The 18,624-nt window shown below is 30.9% G+C and overlaps 2 protein-coding genes and 2 pseudogenes across 5 annotated transcripts; 2 read left to right on the top strand and 2 right to left on the bottom strand.

Annotated features, from left to right (window-relative positions):
• Positions 1-233: 233 nt before the first annotated feature.
• On the bottom strand, positions 234-1,615 carry LOC146911840 (alkane hydroxylase MAH1 pseudogene; annotated as a pseudogene).
• Positions 1,616-5,745: 4,130 nt separating this feature from the next.
• LOC146911841 (ABC transporter A family member 7-like) lies at positions 5,746-9,696 on the top strand. Of its 2 annotated transcripts, XM_085717999.1 has the most exons (10): positions 5,746-6,785; positions 7,116-7,225; positions 7,322-7,406; positions 7,691-7,819; positions 7,914-8,145; positions 8,239-8,457; positions 8,595-8,771; positions 9,087-9,169; positions 9,307-9,417; positions 9,531-9,696. In XM_085717999.1, exons 1-5 carry the CDS (start codon positions 6,579-6,581, stop codon positions 8,004-8,006), a joined length of 624 nt encoding a protein of 207 aa, XP_085574125.1. In that variant the 5' UTR covers positions 5,746-6,578; the 3' UTR covers positions 8,007-8,145; positions 8,239-8,457; positions 8,595-8,771; positions 9,087-9,169; positions 9,307-9,417; positions 9,531-9,696. The 2 variants fall into 2 exon arrangements, with proteins under 2 accessions (XP_085574125.1, XP_085574126.1); XM_085718000.1 differs by lacking the exon at positions 9,531-9,696 and having other exon boundaries at positions 9,087-9,177; positions 9,307-9,507.
• LOC146911842 (phosphatidylinositol/phosphatidylcholine transfer protein SFH5-like) lies at positions 9,417-12,444 on the top strand. Of its 2 annotated transcripts, none has more exons than XM_085718002.1 (7): positions 9,417-9,566; positions 9,653-9,715; positions 10,523-10,600; positions 10,817-10,967; positions 11,126-11,163; positions 11,268-11,345; positions 11,857-12,444. In XM_085718002.1, the coding sequence occupies exons 2-7, from the start codon at positions 9,698-9,700 to the stop codon at positions 12,043-12,045; spliced, it is 552 nt and encodes a 183-aa protein (XP_085574128.1). In that variant the 5' UTR covers positions 9,417-9,566; positions 9,653-9,697; the 3' UTR covers positions 12,046-12,444. The 2 variants fall into 2 exon arrangements, with proteins under 2 accessions (XP_085574128.1, XP_085574129.1); XM_085718003.1 differs by having other exon boundaries at positions 9,423-9,562.
• Positions 12,445-15,726: 3,282 nt separating this feature from the next.
• On the bottom strand, positions 15,727-17,597 carry LOC146911843 (alkane hydroxylase MAH1 pseudogene; annotated as a pseudogene). Its single transcript, XR_015014677.1, has one exon. The product of XR_015014677.1 is annotated as an alkane hydroxylase MAH1 pseudogene (transcript).
• Positions 17,598-18,624: the final 1,027 nt, after the last annotated feature.

The raw sequence follows: 18,624 nt of genomic DNA on the forward strand, positions 1-18,624 counted from the left end.
TTATAATAACTAAAAATTAAATTCGTAAATTTTATAGTAAAGGAAAAAAAGAAAAAAAGACAATGGAACCACCAAATTAATATATTTGTTCTATATTCTTAAGTTTGCCAATAAAACACTTGAGTCAAAAAGAAAAAAAGACAATGGAACCACCAACTTAATATATTAAATATTCATAGTAAAGGTCCAATAACTTATTTTTTCATTTGAGAAGGATGATTCATTCCCATAAATAAAATAAAAAACAAGAAGAAAAAATATTAGATTTTCTTAGATATTACACTATAACAACCCAAACACAAACAACAAGAGACAATTAATAATGGTTTTTTATAGATGAAATTGATCTTTTCCATCAAATTTCTCTTTTTGTTATCCTAACCTTCAAACCATTCTTTATGAGAAGTACAATCGAATGGCTTAATATAGGAACATGACCATCCACTACTTGGACACAATATTTGCTCAAAATAGCAATTGTTGTCATCTTAATTTGAATGAACGACAAGTCCTTTCCCAAACAAGTTCTAGGTCCAGCATTATAACTAATGAACTTGTAAGATGGTGTATGAACAATGCCTCCTCTTTCAGATATCCACCTCCTCTGGCTTGAACTCCAAACAATCTTTTCCCCATATCTCTTCAAATCTCCCCATTGAATACAAGAAAAATAGTATTATTGTATTAGGATTAACAATATGGCCACTTGGAAGTATATCACCTTTAATTGCTTGCTTTCTCTCAAAGGGTATTGGAGGAAAAAGCCTTAGAGCTTCACATATAGCACCATGAAGATAAACTAGCTTTTTCAACTCATCAAACCCTAACTTCTTTTCAATATTAATGGTCCCAAAATTTTCTTTAATCTCCTCAAGAATCTTAGCTTCCACTAAAGGGTGTGTAGCAATAAGATAGAAGAGTCATGTAAGCGATGAAGTTATAGTATCTCTCCCAGCTACAAAAAGATTGAATGCAACATCTCTTAGAAACTTTTCATCATGTACTGCTGCTTTGCTTGTGAGCTCTTCTCTTCTTTAGTTCTTTTATCAAACTTGTTAGCAAATCATCAACCATTTCCATATTTTTGCTACATTTTCTTAGCTCCTTTCTTCTAGACTCTATATTTGCGTATATAAAATTATCAAATACTTTGCATGCTTTGGTCATTTTTTTCTCTTCACCAATTTGAAGCCATTTTTGCAACTTCCAAACACTTTTAGGCACTATATGTCTATAGAATATTCCATTTTTCCATTTCTCCGAATCAGTGTTGAATATTCCATCTCCAAAGGCTTCAAAAATCTCATGAAATTCTTGACCCTTTACATAGTTATCAAAATACTTGCTCATCATGTGATGCACGTTCGATAGGGTCACTAGTAACCAAATAGTTCATGTTGGTAAACCAAGGTCCCATGAACTCACATGTGCTCCTATGTTGTTGTTTCAATGCCTCAGTTACTAAATCATGAACTTGCCACAAGTTCCAAAAGAGTGGTATTTGCAACGTCTTAGACGATGAATTTGGAAAAAGATGCATATGATGAAGAGTGTACAAATTATTGATGGATAGCCAAGGATAACCATTGTTATAAATTTTTGATATATTTCAATATAGGATATAGTTGTATATATGGGGGTTGTCCTTTATATAACATTAACCTATACATTAATAATAGATATTTTCAGTTATTTTTTAAAGAATATATTTTCAGTTTTATAGTATGATATAGTTGTATATTTCGATAAAATTTTCAGTTTTTTGTTTTTTCTCCTAATTGGCCGACAATAATAGATAATAGATATCTTAAGTTGGAGATACGAGGGGATTTTTTTTTCGTAACATATTTCACCTTTCTGTCAATTCCTTTTGTTATGGGTTAAGTTTATGCTCATATCTTGGGAAGTTTTTTCTTTCGAATTCTGCTCTTTACCCAAACGGTTCTGCTCATTCCCGAAGTAAAAGTCCATAATGCCCCTACGTAACTTAACATGCGTTAGTGTATCTTGTACGTATGTTAAGTCACGCTACGTGACTCAACATGCGTTAGTGTAATATGAATGTGACTTAAGTCACGCATCACTTAGCACTAGCGCAAGTTAACTCACGCTAGTTAGCCGGTGAAGAACAAACGTTTTTCCAACTTTGGTCAGCTTTTCAACATTAAAGAAACACGTTTTTTACCACTTTCACACGTTTTTTTTTTTACCACATTTAAGTTAGATACAACCCAGGTTCCCATTTCTACCTATAAATACCCTCACATACTTCCCATATTCCTCACATTATCTCCTCCCACTCTCTCCCTCTAATTCTCTTCTTTCTTTGTTTTTTTTTTTCAATATTCTCTTTGGGGGTAAAAAGTGATCAAAATTCGTCGGGGTAAAATAGTGAGTAGCCGACTTGGGGAAGTGATCGACCCTTGGGATAATTTTAAATCTGCTTTTTTAACCGCAGAAACTTTTTACCGTGGGTAAAAAGAACTTCTTGTGGTAAAAAAAAATCAGATTTAAATTTAGCCCAAGGGTTGATGATGTATTTTCCCCAAGAAGGTTGCTCACTATTTTACCCCACGAAGATTGTTCACTTTTTACCCCAAGAAGGATAAAATAAGTAGATTTAGTGAATAAGTTTAAAATTATTGTATGAATAATTGTAATGAATAATTGTAATGTATGAATTATCAATGAAATGAGATATTGTTATATTTACTTTTATTTATATTTAGCCCATTTGCTTTTATTTATATTTAGTCCATTTGCTTTTATTAATTTAGTCCATTTACTTTTATTTATATTTGTATTTATTTAAAGAATAATATCGAATCAATAATGTAGAATAATGTTAACAAAATAATTTCGGAATAATGTTAATAAAATAATTTAAAATAAAGTTAAGAAAATAATTTAGATTAATGTAAACAAAATAATTTAGAATAAAGTTAATAAATTAATTTAGATTAATGTAAACATACTAATTTACAATAATGTTAAGAAAATATTTCAGAATAATGTTAATAAAATAATTTAGTATAAATTTAAGAAAATAATTTAGATTAATGTAAACAAAATAATTAAGAATAAAGTTAATAAATTAATTTAGATTAATGTAAACAAACTAATTTACAATAATGTTAAGAAAATATTTCAGAATAATGTTAATAAAATAATTTAGTATAAATTTAAGAAAATAATTTAGATTAATGTAAACAAAATAATTTAGAATAAAGTTAATAAATTAATTTAGAATATAGGCCTTAAATGTAACAAAAAAAAATGAAGGCCTAATTGAAAATTATTTAGTGCATAGGTTTTATATGCACTAAATTCAGTCAAAAACAGTAAAAAAAAAAAAAAACGTGTAAAACACAATAAAACCATGGTTGAATAACCGACCAAAGTCCAACAAACGTGTTATTGAGTTGTGACCACCGGCCTAACTAGCGTGAGTTAACTCACGCTAGTGTTAACCTGTGCATGAGTTAACTCACGCTAGTGTAAATCCTGGGTGTGAGTTAACTCACGCTAGTGTTAATCCTGGGCTCAAGAACACGTTTTTTTTAACTTTGTTCAATGCATTTTAATTGATTTTACACGTTTTTGATAAGTTTTTACACGTTTTTTGACCCTATTTATGGTAGATATAACCTATGTTACAATCTCTCCCTATAAATACACCCCTAAACTTCCCCATTTCCTCACACCATCTCTCATTCTCACTCTCTCCCCATATGAATCTTCTTCCTTTCCTTCTTTTTTTCTTTCTTTATTTTGGTGTAAAAAGAGAAAGAATGATAAGTAGTGGGAATGCTGGGGAAAATATAAGTAGTGAGCAGCTTTCTTGGGCAAAAAACCACATTGGGTAAAACTAAATGTGCAGATTTAGTTTTACCCCATGAAGGTTGGTTTTCTTGTGGTTTATTTTTAGTTTTACCCCAGGAAGATAGGTTTTCTGGTGGTTTTTACTTTTTCGCAGTTTTAGTTTTACCCAATTGTAAATGTAATAAGAATTATATTAATAAAATGATATTTTATATTTACTATTTCTGTTTCTTTATTTTTGTTCATTGTCGCATTTATTTTACGATTGCGTATTGAATTAATAAATTCAAATAAAGTAAATTAGAATAAAAATTGTGATAGTTAAGTCACGTTCATCTTATAACTAGCGTGACTTAAGTCACGTAGCGTGACTTAAGTCACGTTCACCTTATAACTAGCGTAAGTTAACTCACGCCACGTGAGTTAACATGCGTAGGGGCATTATGGACTTTTACTTTGGGAGTGAGCAAAAGCATTTGGGTAAAGAGCAGAATTCTTTTTTTTCTTCTGCCCTCCATATGAAAAAAAAATGATGGAACTACCCTTGTTGAAAAAAATTGATATTAGTACCCTTGTTCTACAAAGTAAATGGCGAACAACATTTATTTAATTTTTGCTTTTTAATGTTTGATGATTGATTTGGCGAACATGGTTATATTTTTTTTTTATGTTTGCCGTTGCTTTTGGGGAACAAGCCTTTTTATTTTATTTTTAAATAATTTCTTTTATTTTTTGGTTGATAGATAAAAATGACAAAAACTATTAAAAACTCACACACATAAGTGGAGGAACCGAAATTTGAACTTCGTTCATGGCGTTTGGACTAACAATTTTGGAATTTTTGCTACTTGAGCTAGGACTTGTAAACTTTTTTTAAATACTTTCTAGTACTAATAATATATGAAAGTAAAGCCACCAAAATTTCTTAATTAATCTCAGTTAAACTCGTAATATTTCTAATTTTGAGGGTTTAGTGGTCAACTACAACCAAATCATTATTGATTTTATTATATCATACATAAAAAATTGCTTTTGCATATATAATCAAGTAAATTCGCAACGGATACTTGCAAATATTTAACGGATTTTTTCGTTTGTTTTATTTAATCCAAACGCCGTGAACAAAGTTCAAATCCTGGCTCCTTCATTCTCAAGTAGTAAAAATTCCAAAATTGTTAGTCCAAACGCCATGAACGAAGTTTAAATCCCGACTCCTTCATTTATGTGTGTGAGTTTTTAATAACTTTTGTCATTTTTATCTAACAACCAAAAAATAAAAGAAATAATTTAAAAAACAAATAAAACAAAACGAAAAAAATAAAAATAAAAAAGGGGCTAAACCCTCGTAACGTGACAAACCAACGTTTAAATTCCGACTAACGAGACATCCGCAGTTAGTGTGTCTGACATGCTTCAAATAAAATTACTTTCAACCTACGGAAATTTTTTCTACAAATGTATTGGGCCGGTGCTATGTCTAAATTTTGTATCAAAATATTATTGCTCTTAATTGTTTTATTAAATATATTGATGTACTTTAATTTTTACATAAATATGTATGGTAAACTATTTTGCTCTTAGTAAACGAAATACTTATTCCGTCACTCATTGTATTAATTAAGGACTTCAATCATATATACTTCCATGCAACAAGACAATCAACTTTGTCCCTCAAAAAAAAAATGGTGACATTTCAGTACCATCAATGAAAAAATGGATCCCATTTGATATAACTAGGGACCAATATGAGTATATGCCACATGTTTTTTACTTCAACATTATCGATTCCTTGCCTATCTACTAAACTAAATATAAAAATACATGTCCGTTCCAATTACCATTTTGCCCTTATTGGGGGCATTTTGGTAAATTAATTAATTGGACTCCTCTCCCTATATAAGTGAAAAGAAAAAAAAACAAAAGAAAAGAAAAGGGAGAGAGAAACGGGGAACGGGAGAAGAAAGGGGGAACGGGAAAGGGGGAGATCCACTCTCCTCCGTCGTAAAAATCGGCGGCGCAGGTGAGGAAGAGTAAGAGAGAGACGGTTGTCTCCAATTTAAAGCCATGCATGTGTAATTCTCTCTTCCATATCGCGGGTTTGTTCATCAGAAGAAGAAAAGAAGGAGAAGAAGGAAACGAGAAAAGAAGGGAGGATGGAAAAGAAAAGAAGAGGAAACGAGAGAAGGGGGAACGGGAGAAGGGGAAAAGAAGACAGAAGAAAGAAGAAAGAAGGATCGAGGAGAAGAGAAGGAAGAACAGTGAAGAGAGAAGAGGATTGGTTTGTTTGAGAAGAAGAGAAAGAAAAAGGATTGGGATTTTTAATTCAAGGTGATTTCTTTATTTTTACAGAATTTTTTTGGTTAGGGTTTAATTTCTTTGTTTTCTTTTGATCAATCTGATATTATGCATGTTTAAAGTTTTGTTTTTACATAATTTTTTTTTTGGTTTCAATGGTGATTAGAGTTGGATTTCTCAAGAAAGTTGTTTTATTGATTTTAAGGGTTTGATTTTTTGGTTTTGTTTGGCTTTGTTGTTTGTTGATTTTGTGTTCACTTATTTTCTTCCTTTTCCTCCCCAACCGAACCCTAAACCCCAATTTTATATTTTGTGTCAATTTGTGCCTTTTAATTTATTTGTTGCATGTCTGTAACATTGAAGCTTCTGGGTTTGTTGTTTGGTGTACTTTTTTGGAATTGGTTTTGAATTTGTGTTATTTTTGTAGCATTTATGTTTTATTCATTTTGTCTTATTTTGACATGATTTTGTATTTGATATTTCTATGTGAAATTGAGCTTCGGTACGCAAATCAGTCCATTATTTTGCTTCCTGGAAAATTCTATCCAGGAAGGGATGGAAATCCAGGGAAATTTGCAGTGAGAGGGTTGTTCCTTGCTGTTCCTCGAGGGGAATGCTTCGGTATGCTTGGTCCTAATGGTGTTGGGAAGACTTCTTTTATCAATATGGTTAGTTAAAAGTTGATTTTGTAATATATATATATATATATATATATATATATATATATATATATATATATATATATATATATATTGTAAATTATACCTCCCGGAAAATATATTTGAAGAGGGTTCCTTCAAGCTTTGAAACACATAAGAGAAAGGAATAAGTTTTGAAACACCTCACGAAGTTATCTTCCTCTGAATGAATCAACAAGATGATTGGTCCATACATATAATGGACATCTGATGACACACACTAGAATTCAACGAATCATGTTTCATCCTTTGAATTGTTTTCTCAATTTATAAATCTAATCAACTTATGTGTGCTTATAGATGATTTGTCTCACAGAGCCAACATCTGGTGCGGCATATATTCAAGGCCAGGACATAAGAACTCATATGGATGGAATATATACTAATATGGGAGTGTGCCCACAGCATGAGTAAGCTGAAATTTCCTACAATTTTTTATGTTTATCTTGAAATCATATTTATATCAATTGAAAGAAGTTTTTAATTTTTTTCTCATGATTCTATAGCTTGCTGTGGGAAAGCTTGACAGGTAGAGATCACCTACTTTTTTATGGAATACTTAAAAACCTTACAGGTTCAATCTTGACTCAAGTAAGTTCATACCATAGGAATTCTTACTGTTTGGCATATTAAGATTTAGGAGTTTACTTATGTTAGGAGTTTCGTAGTTAAGTATTACAGTAAATTTTACGCTCTTTAACATGTTTCTCAAGCAATTTTTATAGCTTATTTTTCTGTTAAGGGCATGGATCAATTAAAGATGGCTGTATAAAAGATGATTTCAGTATAGATGCATTTTGAACTACTTTCTCTTTAGCTTGCCTTTGTTTGACAGGGAAAATTTTAACTATTTTGCACCCATTATATTATTACAGGCAGTAGAAGAATCTTTGAAGAGTTTGAACCTTTACCATGGAGGAATTTCTGATAAACAAGCTGGAAAATACAGTGGAGGGATGAAGAGGATGCTTAGTGTTGCAATTTTATTGATTGAGGACCCCAGAGTTTGTTTTTCTTTTCAACCAATCTGATATTATTTTCTTTCTTTTTCACGAAGATTAAAGTTTTCTTATTTTGTAAATGCCAATTCAAATATAGGTTGTTTATTTGGATGAGCCAAGTACTGGATTAGACCCTGCTTCAAGGAAATGGCGAAGGAGCATATGTTCCGGAGTATGCAAAGTCCCTTAAACACTTGCAAGCTGCTGCCAGAAAGGAAGTCCTTCCACTTCCAGGTGCTAAAAAAGATCTGGAAGATCCTCAAAATCTTCTGGCTGAGGGTATTATTGATCGTGCAGCTGCAAATGAAGCGGCTGAGAAAAAGCAGAAGGTATTAAGAACGGTGCATCAGGATTGTTAAATGAGTGGAGGGTAACATTTTATTGATATGTATAGTAATTCCTTTTCAATGGCTGTTTTGTAGCTGATGAAGCAGAAGCAGCGATTCCGTGAGGAGTTGAAGAAAGAACTAAAGGGTGAAACATACACTTCAGCAGGGTCTGCCGTTGAAAATGAAACATCTACCGCAGTCATTCAGACTGGTGAATCAACTAATAATGTTCAAGCTAATACTGATGATGTTGCTGAGATGGGTAAACATTTGTTGTCACGTAGAAAGAGGAAGCTACTTGAAGCTATGCAGGTACACTTTTTTTATGAAATTCTTAGTCATATTAGTTATATTGCTTGTGTATTTTGTTTTATGAATTCTGAACTTGCTATTTTACCAATCACACTATTCTATTTATTATTTAATCCATATTGGTTGCCAAGTGGCAGGTTTGTCTGGTAGTTATATGTATTCTCTTTGAGGTTGTGGAGAGTCCTGTTGATTCTGCACTAATCCCCGATGGAGCGCCTTTATCTGTGTTTCACTATTTTGAAAATGTTAGAAACTTTCTGGTGGCTGTCCAGGAAATTGGAATTCCTACCTTTGAGGCATCTGATCTAGAACAAGTATGTAAAGGATCAAATTTTTATCATTGTTTCAAAATATTTGAGTAAAAATGGTATCATGGTGAATTGAAGATAGGAAAATAACATATTCGGATCAATTGTGAGTATTGGGTTTTTGTTGATTTCCTTTTTGATCAATTGAGGTTGCATGTTTTTAGGAAATTGTTCCTTTTATTTTAAGGCTTTGATTTTTTTGTGTGAAAATTGAGAGCAACCAAATCATATATTTTTGTTTGCTTTTGATATTGTGAAATTGTCTGATATCTATATTGATTTTATAGTTTGATTTTTGGTTTTGGTGTTTTTTTACTGCAGTGAAAGAAATTCCTAGAGAGATTTACACAGTGTGGAATAGTGATGACATTGTGAGGAATGTGCAAGTGCTGCTTATGCATAAGGTGTTTTTGTAAGGAATGAATAAAATTTAGCTGGTGTTTTTTTTTTTTGCAAACTACCATCAGTTCATCATACTCATTTGTGTTGAATATAATAAAGATATATGACTGATATATGGTTTTTGTTTGTGAACATCTAGGAAAGATTCAAGCAACTGCAAAAAAGCACTTGGAGCCTAAAATTCGAAAATTGGTTCAAGAAGATCCACTTATGTGATTGAAAATGTGTTGGTTACTCACAATGACTTCAAGTACCAAACTACTCGACATATGTTTAAACTCAACTTAATTGATAGAACAAAGTTTACAAAAATTGATGAGAGTGTTATACCTGTTAACCATTTCAACTTTGTTTCTATTAAAGATATATTACAATCTAACAGAGAGGATAAGCATGTTGGTAAATTTTCAATTAGATCGAATACGTGTTTTAATTTCATATTTTTGGTCGTCGAATAATGCTGCGGCTTTAATTTACCTTTGCAGATGTCATTGGTCATATTGTTGAGAAGGATGTGTTAACGGAGAAAGATGTTAATGGCAAAAAGAGTAAGCTAATTGACATAACCTTGGAAGATACCGAGTAAGTAGTAGTCACTTAATTTTTTTACTCGCAAATGTGTATGTTCCATATGTGTTTGACCTGCTATGGATTTTGCTCTTCATTACTTCTATTGAATGTTTCTGAGCTTTATTATTGTCTCCACCTCATTGCCGCAACTTCAACTTTCAATTTTTTGAAGTAAATTTTTTTCTCTTTTTTGGTTCTGACAGTAGCATTAGTTTAGTAGAAGCTGAATTGGAAGAATGGTAGTAAAACACATTATTATTTTCTCTTTTCTTTTTAATTATGTTTTCTTTAAAAAAATAATAATTGCATATTTGTTTTTACGTAGATTAGATTTATGTGCCGGTAAATGAGACTCATCTATGGTAGTTGAGAATTGCAAAATGATACCCCTGTTTAGCTTTACCCATGGTGAAAAAAATAGACTAATTATTGTTTCGAAAAATTTATTAAAATGATAAGGGTACTTCTGGCACCAAAAAAAGGAGATACCAATATGAAGCATATGAAAGAGTTTCAAAATTCAAGCATACCCAATTCAGAGAAATCAAAGTTTTATTTCTTTTGTTTGTTTTCTGAATATGCATGATTTTGATATGGTATTTATTAGTTAAGTCAAAATTATGAAACAAAAAGTGCATTTATGATGATTATTGAAGTTGTTGAGGGGTTAATTAAACTTTTGATTGTTATGATGAGTAGTACGCAAATTTTTCATATAGTGTTTCATAATTTATTATATGGCCTAATAAGGCTGATTTGGTTATGTGGTTGTATTATTCTACTAGGGAATGTCTTATTTCTCAAAGCCTACAAGGTACATCTTCATGGAAATTCAGAAGATTGATGTCAATTATTATCTTGAGGTACTTTTTGTTGATCATAGCTCATAAGCAGATGATTTGGATATACATGTCTGCTATTAATGTGTGATTAAGTTAGATTATCTGATAATATGACAATGATTATATAGTTTTCAAAGTTTACAACAATTATAACATAAAAAGTTAGACAGATTCTTAAATTTTTACTGTAGTAGTTTCCCTATTGAAGTTGATTAAAATTCATCGTTATTCTTGCAGACTCTAAATAAACTCTTAATTATTAATGCTGGTTCTGGCTTTAAGATGTTGTGGAAAGCGGTGAAGGCATTCCTAAGTAAACGCACATTAGCAAAAATTCATAAATTGATTATGCAAGATGCTATATCTGATGCTGCTGTTATCACAACAGGTAAGCTATTATTGAAGCAAATTGTGAAACCTTTGGTTCATTTCATCAATTCATAACCTTAAGCTGGATGGAAGGTATGCTCAGAAATTAAACCACCATTGCTAAAATTTACATATACATTTCATGCTATTAAATCAACACCAATTTCATTTTTGTAGGCAGCTTCAAGTTGGCTATGCGAGCTGATATTCTCCTGGTTGGTTCAGTTTTATTTATGTCTCTATGTATACGATCATAGTTAGGAATGGAACTCATCTTATCTTCACTTTTGTACCGACTTTAGAAAATTTTCATGTGCAGGTAAAGCCCGGTCTTCCTTATCTCGATATCATAAGGTTACTCAGGGATAATTCCCCACTGCCAATTGCAGCATACCAGGTGCCTCTCTTACCCATTCTAGCTCTAGGCCAAATATTTCTGCTGAAAAGTTCATCAAATATTCAATTGATACTGCATTAAGCTATATACTCATAATAGAAGTCTGTCGATAATAGGAAAAGGTAACCCTTGTATTTAGAGCTGGGGCAAAAGTTTTATGGTTGCTTCAAACAGCTATTGTTCTTATGCTTGGTACCAAGTTCATTTGCGGGCCAAAAGTTTTATGGTTGCTTCAAACAGTTATCTTCTTATATGTCATCAAATTTGAATCCAATTCTTTCCAAAAATGATTGATTGGGAATTTGTTTGTGTAGTGATCATATATTCCTAATTATGACAGCGATTAGCATTCATATTTGATTAGTTCACTCATGGCCCAAGGTGTTATCTCATTGGCTAATCAAGCCCCTGCGGAGGTAACTAAATCAATCGTTAGTTCAGTTTTTATATCACATTTTCCTTCCATTTTGCTTGATTGCGTACCAATTTTGTTATTATATTCTGTTTGTAGGATTTTATTGGCCTTGAGTTTGATCCAAATATTCTCAAGGTTCGTCATGAAGCTGTAAGGATGAAGAATTGGCAGTTCCGTCCGACGAGGATCAAAATGCATGTGCATTATGTCGAGAACCTTTTAACGTGTTTTACAATGATGAAACGGAGGACTGGATGTGCAGAGAAGCTGTTTATACAAATATAACTATTATTACGCATGATGTTATTATTGCAAGTGGACTTTTGCATGTGCTGGTGTTCTTCAAGCCGGAAATATTTATTCTTTTGTTTTCATCATTATATGCAGGGCACCTATGAAGAAGGCAATCAAAGAAAACAAACGCGGAGCTGACTAAAGTAGTCCACTTTTGTTCATTGTAACTTACGAGTTCCGGGTTAATGTATGATTTTACATTTTTTTTAGAGCAGAGCCAAATCTTCTGAAATACATGGCCTCTGGCCTAAATTATGTACATGTACAGTTGCTCTTGTGTAGTATGCATATTTTATTGCAGTCAAAAACTTACATTTAACCTGCAAATGTAAATGGTGTATTGATGAATGAACAAATGAGAATACCACAGATATTTGATGTTTTTTTTTCCCTCCTCTGAGTATTTTTGCTGGACATTTTATTTTACTGTCAATGGCTGTTTTGTCTTAGTGTTATTTATTTACTTTTGCTCTATTGTTTTGTTGTTTCATTGAATGAAAAAAAATTCTAAGCTCTAAGATGGAGTCACCAATGTGCAATATAACTCAGAAAATAGTAGTTCACGTTACACTATAATCTTTAACACTCTGTCCTTAAAGAAGAGATTTAGTTAATTCGACAAAAACAAGACAAGTTAGTTTGAAAAATAGGACTATCTTAAATTGGGAATGCTGTCTTTTTTTTTTTTTTTTTTTTCATTTTGTGTGATGTGAATATTGGTGTTAATCCCTTTTTGGTAACTCTGACAATAGCGCTGGCTTTGATAATTTTGGCTATTATATAATCGTAATTTGTACATCATTGGTTCCAATTAGTTTAATATTAATTATTGTGTTGTTTTCCTGGCCACCCATTAGATAGGCGTTTTTCTTTTTAACAGACTGATTTTCTATTTTCTAATCTTATGGATGAAGCCACTACTTTTCCAATGCACATTTAGCCTTCTCAATTGTTGTCTTCGCTGCAACTTGCTTTGTATCTCTCTCTACAAAAAAAGTCCTTGATCTTTTCATTTGTTACTCGTGATAAGCCGTTTTGAACATTTCATTTTCTAACCTGTGATGCAGGAGTACTCTAAATATTGTGTTATGGTTTGTAATTATCTGTCATTTCGCAATCTGTCCGTGCGATATAATATTTTGTCAAAAAAGTAGCTAACCCCGTGCGAAGCACGGGTTTGTAACTAGTTTGTTGAAAAATAATTGGCGTAATTAAATTCCCTATAAATGGAGTCGACAACTCATAATAGTACAGCAAAATGATCTGTGATTTATAACTTATATCTCGAATTGCTTAGCTGTTAGGGCCCATTTTATTTGTTTTATATCACAAGAGAGTCGAAGTTCAAAGAGACATTGTTCATAGAGAATCAAGGAAGAACAACGTTCTTCACACCAAATTTTTTAATGTGTAGAATTAAGTTTTTCGTATAAAAGATTAAATAAGTTTTTCGTCCTTGAAAATATATCGAATTTTGATTTTAATCCTTAAAAAATAAAACATGATGTTTTCATCATCACAAACATTTTTAATTTATTTTTTATCCCTCAATGGATATGATTTTAACATGTCTTTAACTTTTCTTGATACTATAATGTAGACATGTAAGGGTTTAAAATAATAAATAAACTTAATATGAACATATCTTGAACATAAAAAGTTATAATCTTGACATTAATATAAACATAAATTGGTAATTAGGAATTACAAAATAAAATAATTTGTGAGTATGAAAACATCCAATTTTATTTTATAGGGGTTGAAATCAAAATTTACTATATTTTTAAAGACGAAAAATTTATTTAACCTTTATATAAATGACAACTTCAAATTTCCCATTCCAACTCAAGCAATCTTCTTATACTAAGCAAGAAACTCCAACGAGCCAATGATCCACTTATGTTAGGTCCCACTATAAGGCATATGTTAAGTTATTACTCCATCCGTTTCAAAATATATGTCGCAGTCAACCACTTCACACATACTAATGCACAACTTTGAACATTGATATATTTAACTATCTAAAAAAAATTATAAAAATTTAATATTTATATTTATATTTATATATTAGTTAAAAAATATGGTCAAAGTGACATATATTTTAGAACGTCTATCTTAATATTTATATATTAGTTAAAAATTTAATATTTATATATTAGTTAAAAAATTTAATATATATTTATAAACACTGCACGTTGCAAAAATGTGACATGTATTTTAGAACGTCTATCTTAATATTGTTTGTATAAGTACTATTGTTTGTATAAGTACACACACCAAATTGCATGCATGGATTGCATTTCTTGCAACAGTCACAGCTTTAATCACTTTGAATTTTGCCAACGGTGCCTTTATGAAGAGCCCAACCGTTTTTAACTATTGGTATTAAATACCATTAAGAAGTGTATATTAAAAGGAAAATGTTATCTTGTGACTTTGGGGAATAATTTAAGGAATCAAAAGTAGAAGTGTTTTCTTGTAAAGGGTCTTATTAACGAGTGTCTCGGGGCACTCTTTAAGGATTCTAAATGAAGAAATAATTTTATAAAAAAGTCAAAGATTTCGATTTCCGATGCATTGATTACACATATTTTCATGATAAGTTACCATTTAAATGCTTTAACCAGTGCCCCGGGAGCACTGGTTAACATTTTCCTCTTGGAAATTGTGCATTTAATGTTTTGAAAATTTCAAAAGTTATCTTTTTAACATAAAATTTATTACTTAATTCTATTTTAAGTTCTTTAACGTGTGTTCTTAAAGCACAAGTTAACATGACCCATATTAAAAACAGTATACTAAGTTTTTCTCTCAATTTATTTTCTGAGCAGTTAAGAGTTATAGGCTGTAACCCTAGAATGTTCTCATTTTTGTGACCTATCATTGAAATTCGAGATACTGTATAAACAGAAATAGACCAGTCTAATTCTAATGATATTTTGTTTTAAATGTAAAAAGACTTCTGTTCCGAAGGTTTCAAAATGTGGAAAATATAAAGTTTTAAATTTATCAAAACTAGAAAATTTAAAGCCATCTTGTCAAAATAAATATGACTTTATTTATTACACTCTCCGGTCACTAATATAAACAAAATATTGAGTTTTAGATTCATTCATTAAATGACGTATGTAGTCTATAATAAAGACTACATACGTCATTTAATGAATGAATCTAAAAATTAAATTTTTGCTTATATTAGTGACCGGAAGGTGTATTTATTATTAAGTCTTGAAATGCTGCTTAAATAATTGAAAGTCCATAGGATATGTTTCACGTGAACTTCCGTTATCCATACGTGCATGGATTTAACATTAAGGACAAGTAGGAGAAAAATGTATGCTAGAGTCTAAATTATGAAGAATAATTTTTTTTTTTAAAGAATGAAGAAATTTTTTATAAATAACTAAAAATTAAATTCAAAAAATTTATAAAGACTAAAAGCTAACTCTATTGAAAAAGTCTAAAAATTATGAAGAACTATCCAGACTTAGTTCATAGTGTTAATACATGGACGCTTTAAATTGGATAGGTAGATGGTTTAACAAATTCAATAATGATATGTATACACATTATACCAAGAATTTGGGACTTATCCACATATTTGAATGTATTCATTGTTCTATATTCTTAAGTTTGCCAATAAAACACTTGAGTCAAAATAAAAGAAAAAAATAAACAATGGAACCACAAATTAATATATTAAATTTTCATAGTAAAGTTCCAACTAACTTACATTTTTTCACTTGAGAATGGATTTTTTTTGTTTTTTTAAGAAACTTGAGAATGGATGATTCGTCCCCTTAAATTAAAATTAAAATTTACAACAAGAAATAAATTATACTACTACAACCCAAACACAAACTAATAACAACATACAATTAACAAGTCTCAAATACACACAAACAACAAGAGACAATTAATAATGATTTTTTATAGATGAAATTGATCTTTTCCATCAAATTTCTCTTTTTGTTATCCTAACCTTCAAACCATTCTTCATGAGAAGAACAATCGAATGGCTTAATATAGGAACATGACCATCCACTACTTGGACACAATATTTGCTCAAAATAGCAATTGTTGTCATCTTAATTTGAATGAACGACAAGTCCTTTCCCAAACAAGTTCTAGGTCCAGCATTATAACTAATGAACTTGTAAGATGGTATATGAACAATGCCTCCTCTTTCAGATATCCATCTCTCTGGCTTGAACTCCAAACAATCTTTTCCCCATATCTCTTCAAATCTCCCCATTGAATACAAGAAAAATAGTATTATTGTATTAGGATTAACAATATGGCCACTAGGAAGTATATCACCTTTAATTGCTTGCTTTCTCTCAAAGGGTATTGGAGGAAAAAGCCTTAGAGCTTCACATATAGCACCATGAAGATAAACTAGCTTTTTCAACTCATCAATCCCTAACTTCTTTTCAATATTAATGGTCCCAAAATTTTCTTTAATCTCCTCAAGAATCTTAGCTTCCACTAAAGGGTGTGTAGCAATAAGATAGAAGAGCCATGTAAGCGCTGAAGTTATAGTATCTCTCCCCGCTACAAAGAGATTGAATGCAACATCCCTCAAAAACTTATCATCATGCATTACTACTTGTGACCCCTTCTCTTCTTTCATCAAAGTTGTTAGCAAATCAACCATTTCATTATTTTTTCTACATTTGCTTAGCTCTTCCCTCTTTGACTTAATATTTGCATATACAAATTGATCATAGGTTTTGCATGCCTTGGTCATATTTTTCTCTTCACCAATTTGAAGCCATTTTTGCAACTTCCAAATACTTTTAGGCACTTTATGTCTATAGAATATGCCTTCTTCGATTTGGTTAAAAGCCTTCTCACATGCGACATCAGGAAAATCAATGGAAAGACAATTAGGATCACATCCAAGGACTACGGAACAAATATTGTCGAATGTGAAACGATTGAAGACATCTTGTAAATCAACCACTGACCCTTGTTGTCGGACATGATCCAACAAAGGAATCAAACTTCTCTCCAACTTGTTTTGAATGATTTTCTTTTGAAAGAATTCAAAATCTCTTTGTTTGAGAATAGAGTGAAAAAGAGACCTATTGTATTTCCATGTCTCTGAATCGGTGTTGAATATTCCATCTCCAAAGGCTTCAAATATCTCATGATATTCATGACCCTTAACATAATTGTCAAAACACTTGCTTAACATGTGATGCAAGTTGATGGGGTCACTAGTGACCAAATAGTTCATGCTGGTAAACCAAGGTCCCATGAACTCACATGTGTTCCTATGTTGTTGTTTCAATAACTGAGTTATGAAATCATGAACTCGAGGCAAGTTCCACAATAATGGTATTATCATGCCAAAAATTGGATAATCTGTAAGAATTGGGTATTTGCAACGTCTCCAACGACGAATTTGGAAGACGATGCATAGGAAGAAGAAGAATGCACAAATTATTGATGTGTAACTAAGCAAGGCCATTGTAAATTATTGATGTTATTTGATATGATATGATTTAGTGTAGTGTATGGTTGTCCTTTATATAGCATTAGCATGGAATTTTTTTTTTATTACATTTGTCTTTCCTCCTTTTGACCGACAGGTGATAGATATTTTAAGCATTGCACCAATTAAATTAGTTATTTTTCAATCTACCAAAAAATAAATAGTTATTTTTCAAAAATATATAATTACCATTCTTTTTTTACCATATATAATTACCATTCGTAGATTTGAACCGTTTTTTTTTCGAGTAAATAATGGTACTCCCTCTGTCAATCCGTTTGTAAAAAAAATTGTCCTAAAATGAACGACTCCTTTAATTTTTCAATGTAATATTAATAACTATTTCTTAATTTCTGTTACAAAAATTATTATTTTTTAATTATACACTCTAATTATTGTTAATTTCATAATTCTCAATTCAATATATTACACTTTCTATTTATGATAACGGTGAATGTATTAAGACTTGACAATGACACCAAAACCATTTTTCTCTATCTTTCACCTATAAATTTTTCTTGATATATGCAAAATGATCAAATAACATGGTTATTTTCGAACGAAGGGAATATAATTTATGTGATAAATATCCATTTTTTTAATGTATCAAGAAAAAGAAATTGCCTCAAGATATCTTTTATGAATAAATGTTAATATGTTTTTTTTAAAGCCAAAATTATATCAATTAAACCATTCGAATTGAACACAAGGAGTGCAAAAAAATGAGAACATTAAGAGGTCCGTGAAACTAAGACAACCAAGTAAACTTAACTTTGACATGATCAATAATTTACTCTTGGAGACAATTCTTTGTGACCAAAACGCATCAACCATATGAGCAAAAGAATAAATGTTAATATGTTAGTTTATAGAGTTGCAACTTTATGTGTCTGTCTATGCTCGCCAATTGTGTTGCTTGAGACGTTTAATGGTAACAACAATGACATTTGGATATCCCTACCTTTCCATATGGTTGTCGGTCATAAGAATTTAGGTGTTTTAAACGAATCAATAAAGTTTGTGTCATTTCAAATATTTTTTCATGTATTTTTTGTTGCAAAAGATTCATT

Source organism: Medicago sativa, chromosome 6, assembly GCF_051527215.1.
Source record: "Medicago sativa cultivar Bolivia chromosome 6, Bolivia_mono, whole genome shotgun sequence".
Lineage (NCBI taxonomy): Eukaryota > Viridiplantae > Streptophyta > Magnoliopsida > Fabales > Fabaceae > Medicago > Medicago sativa.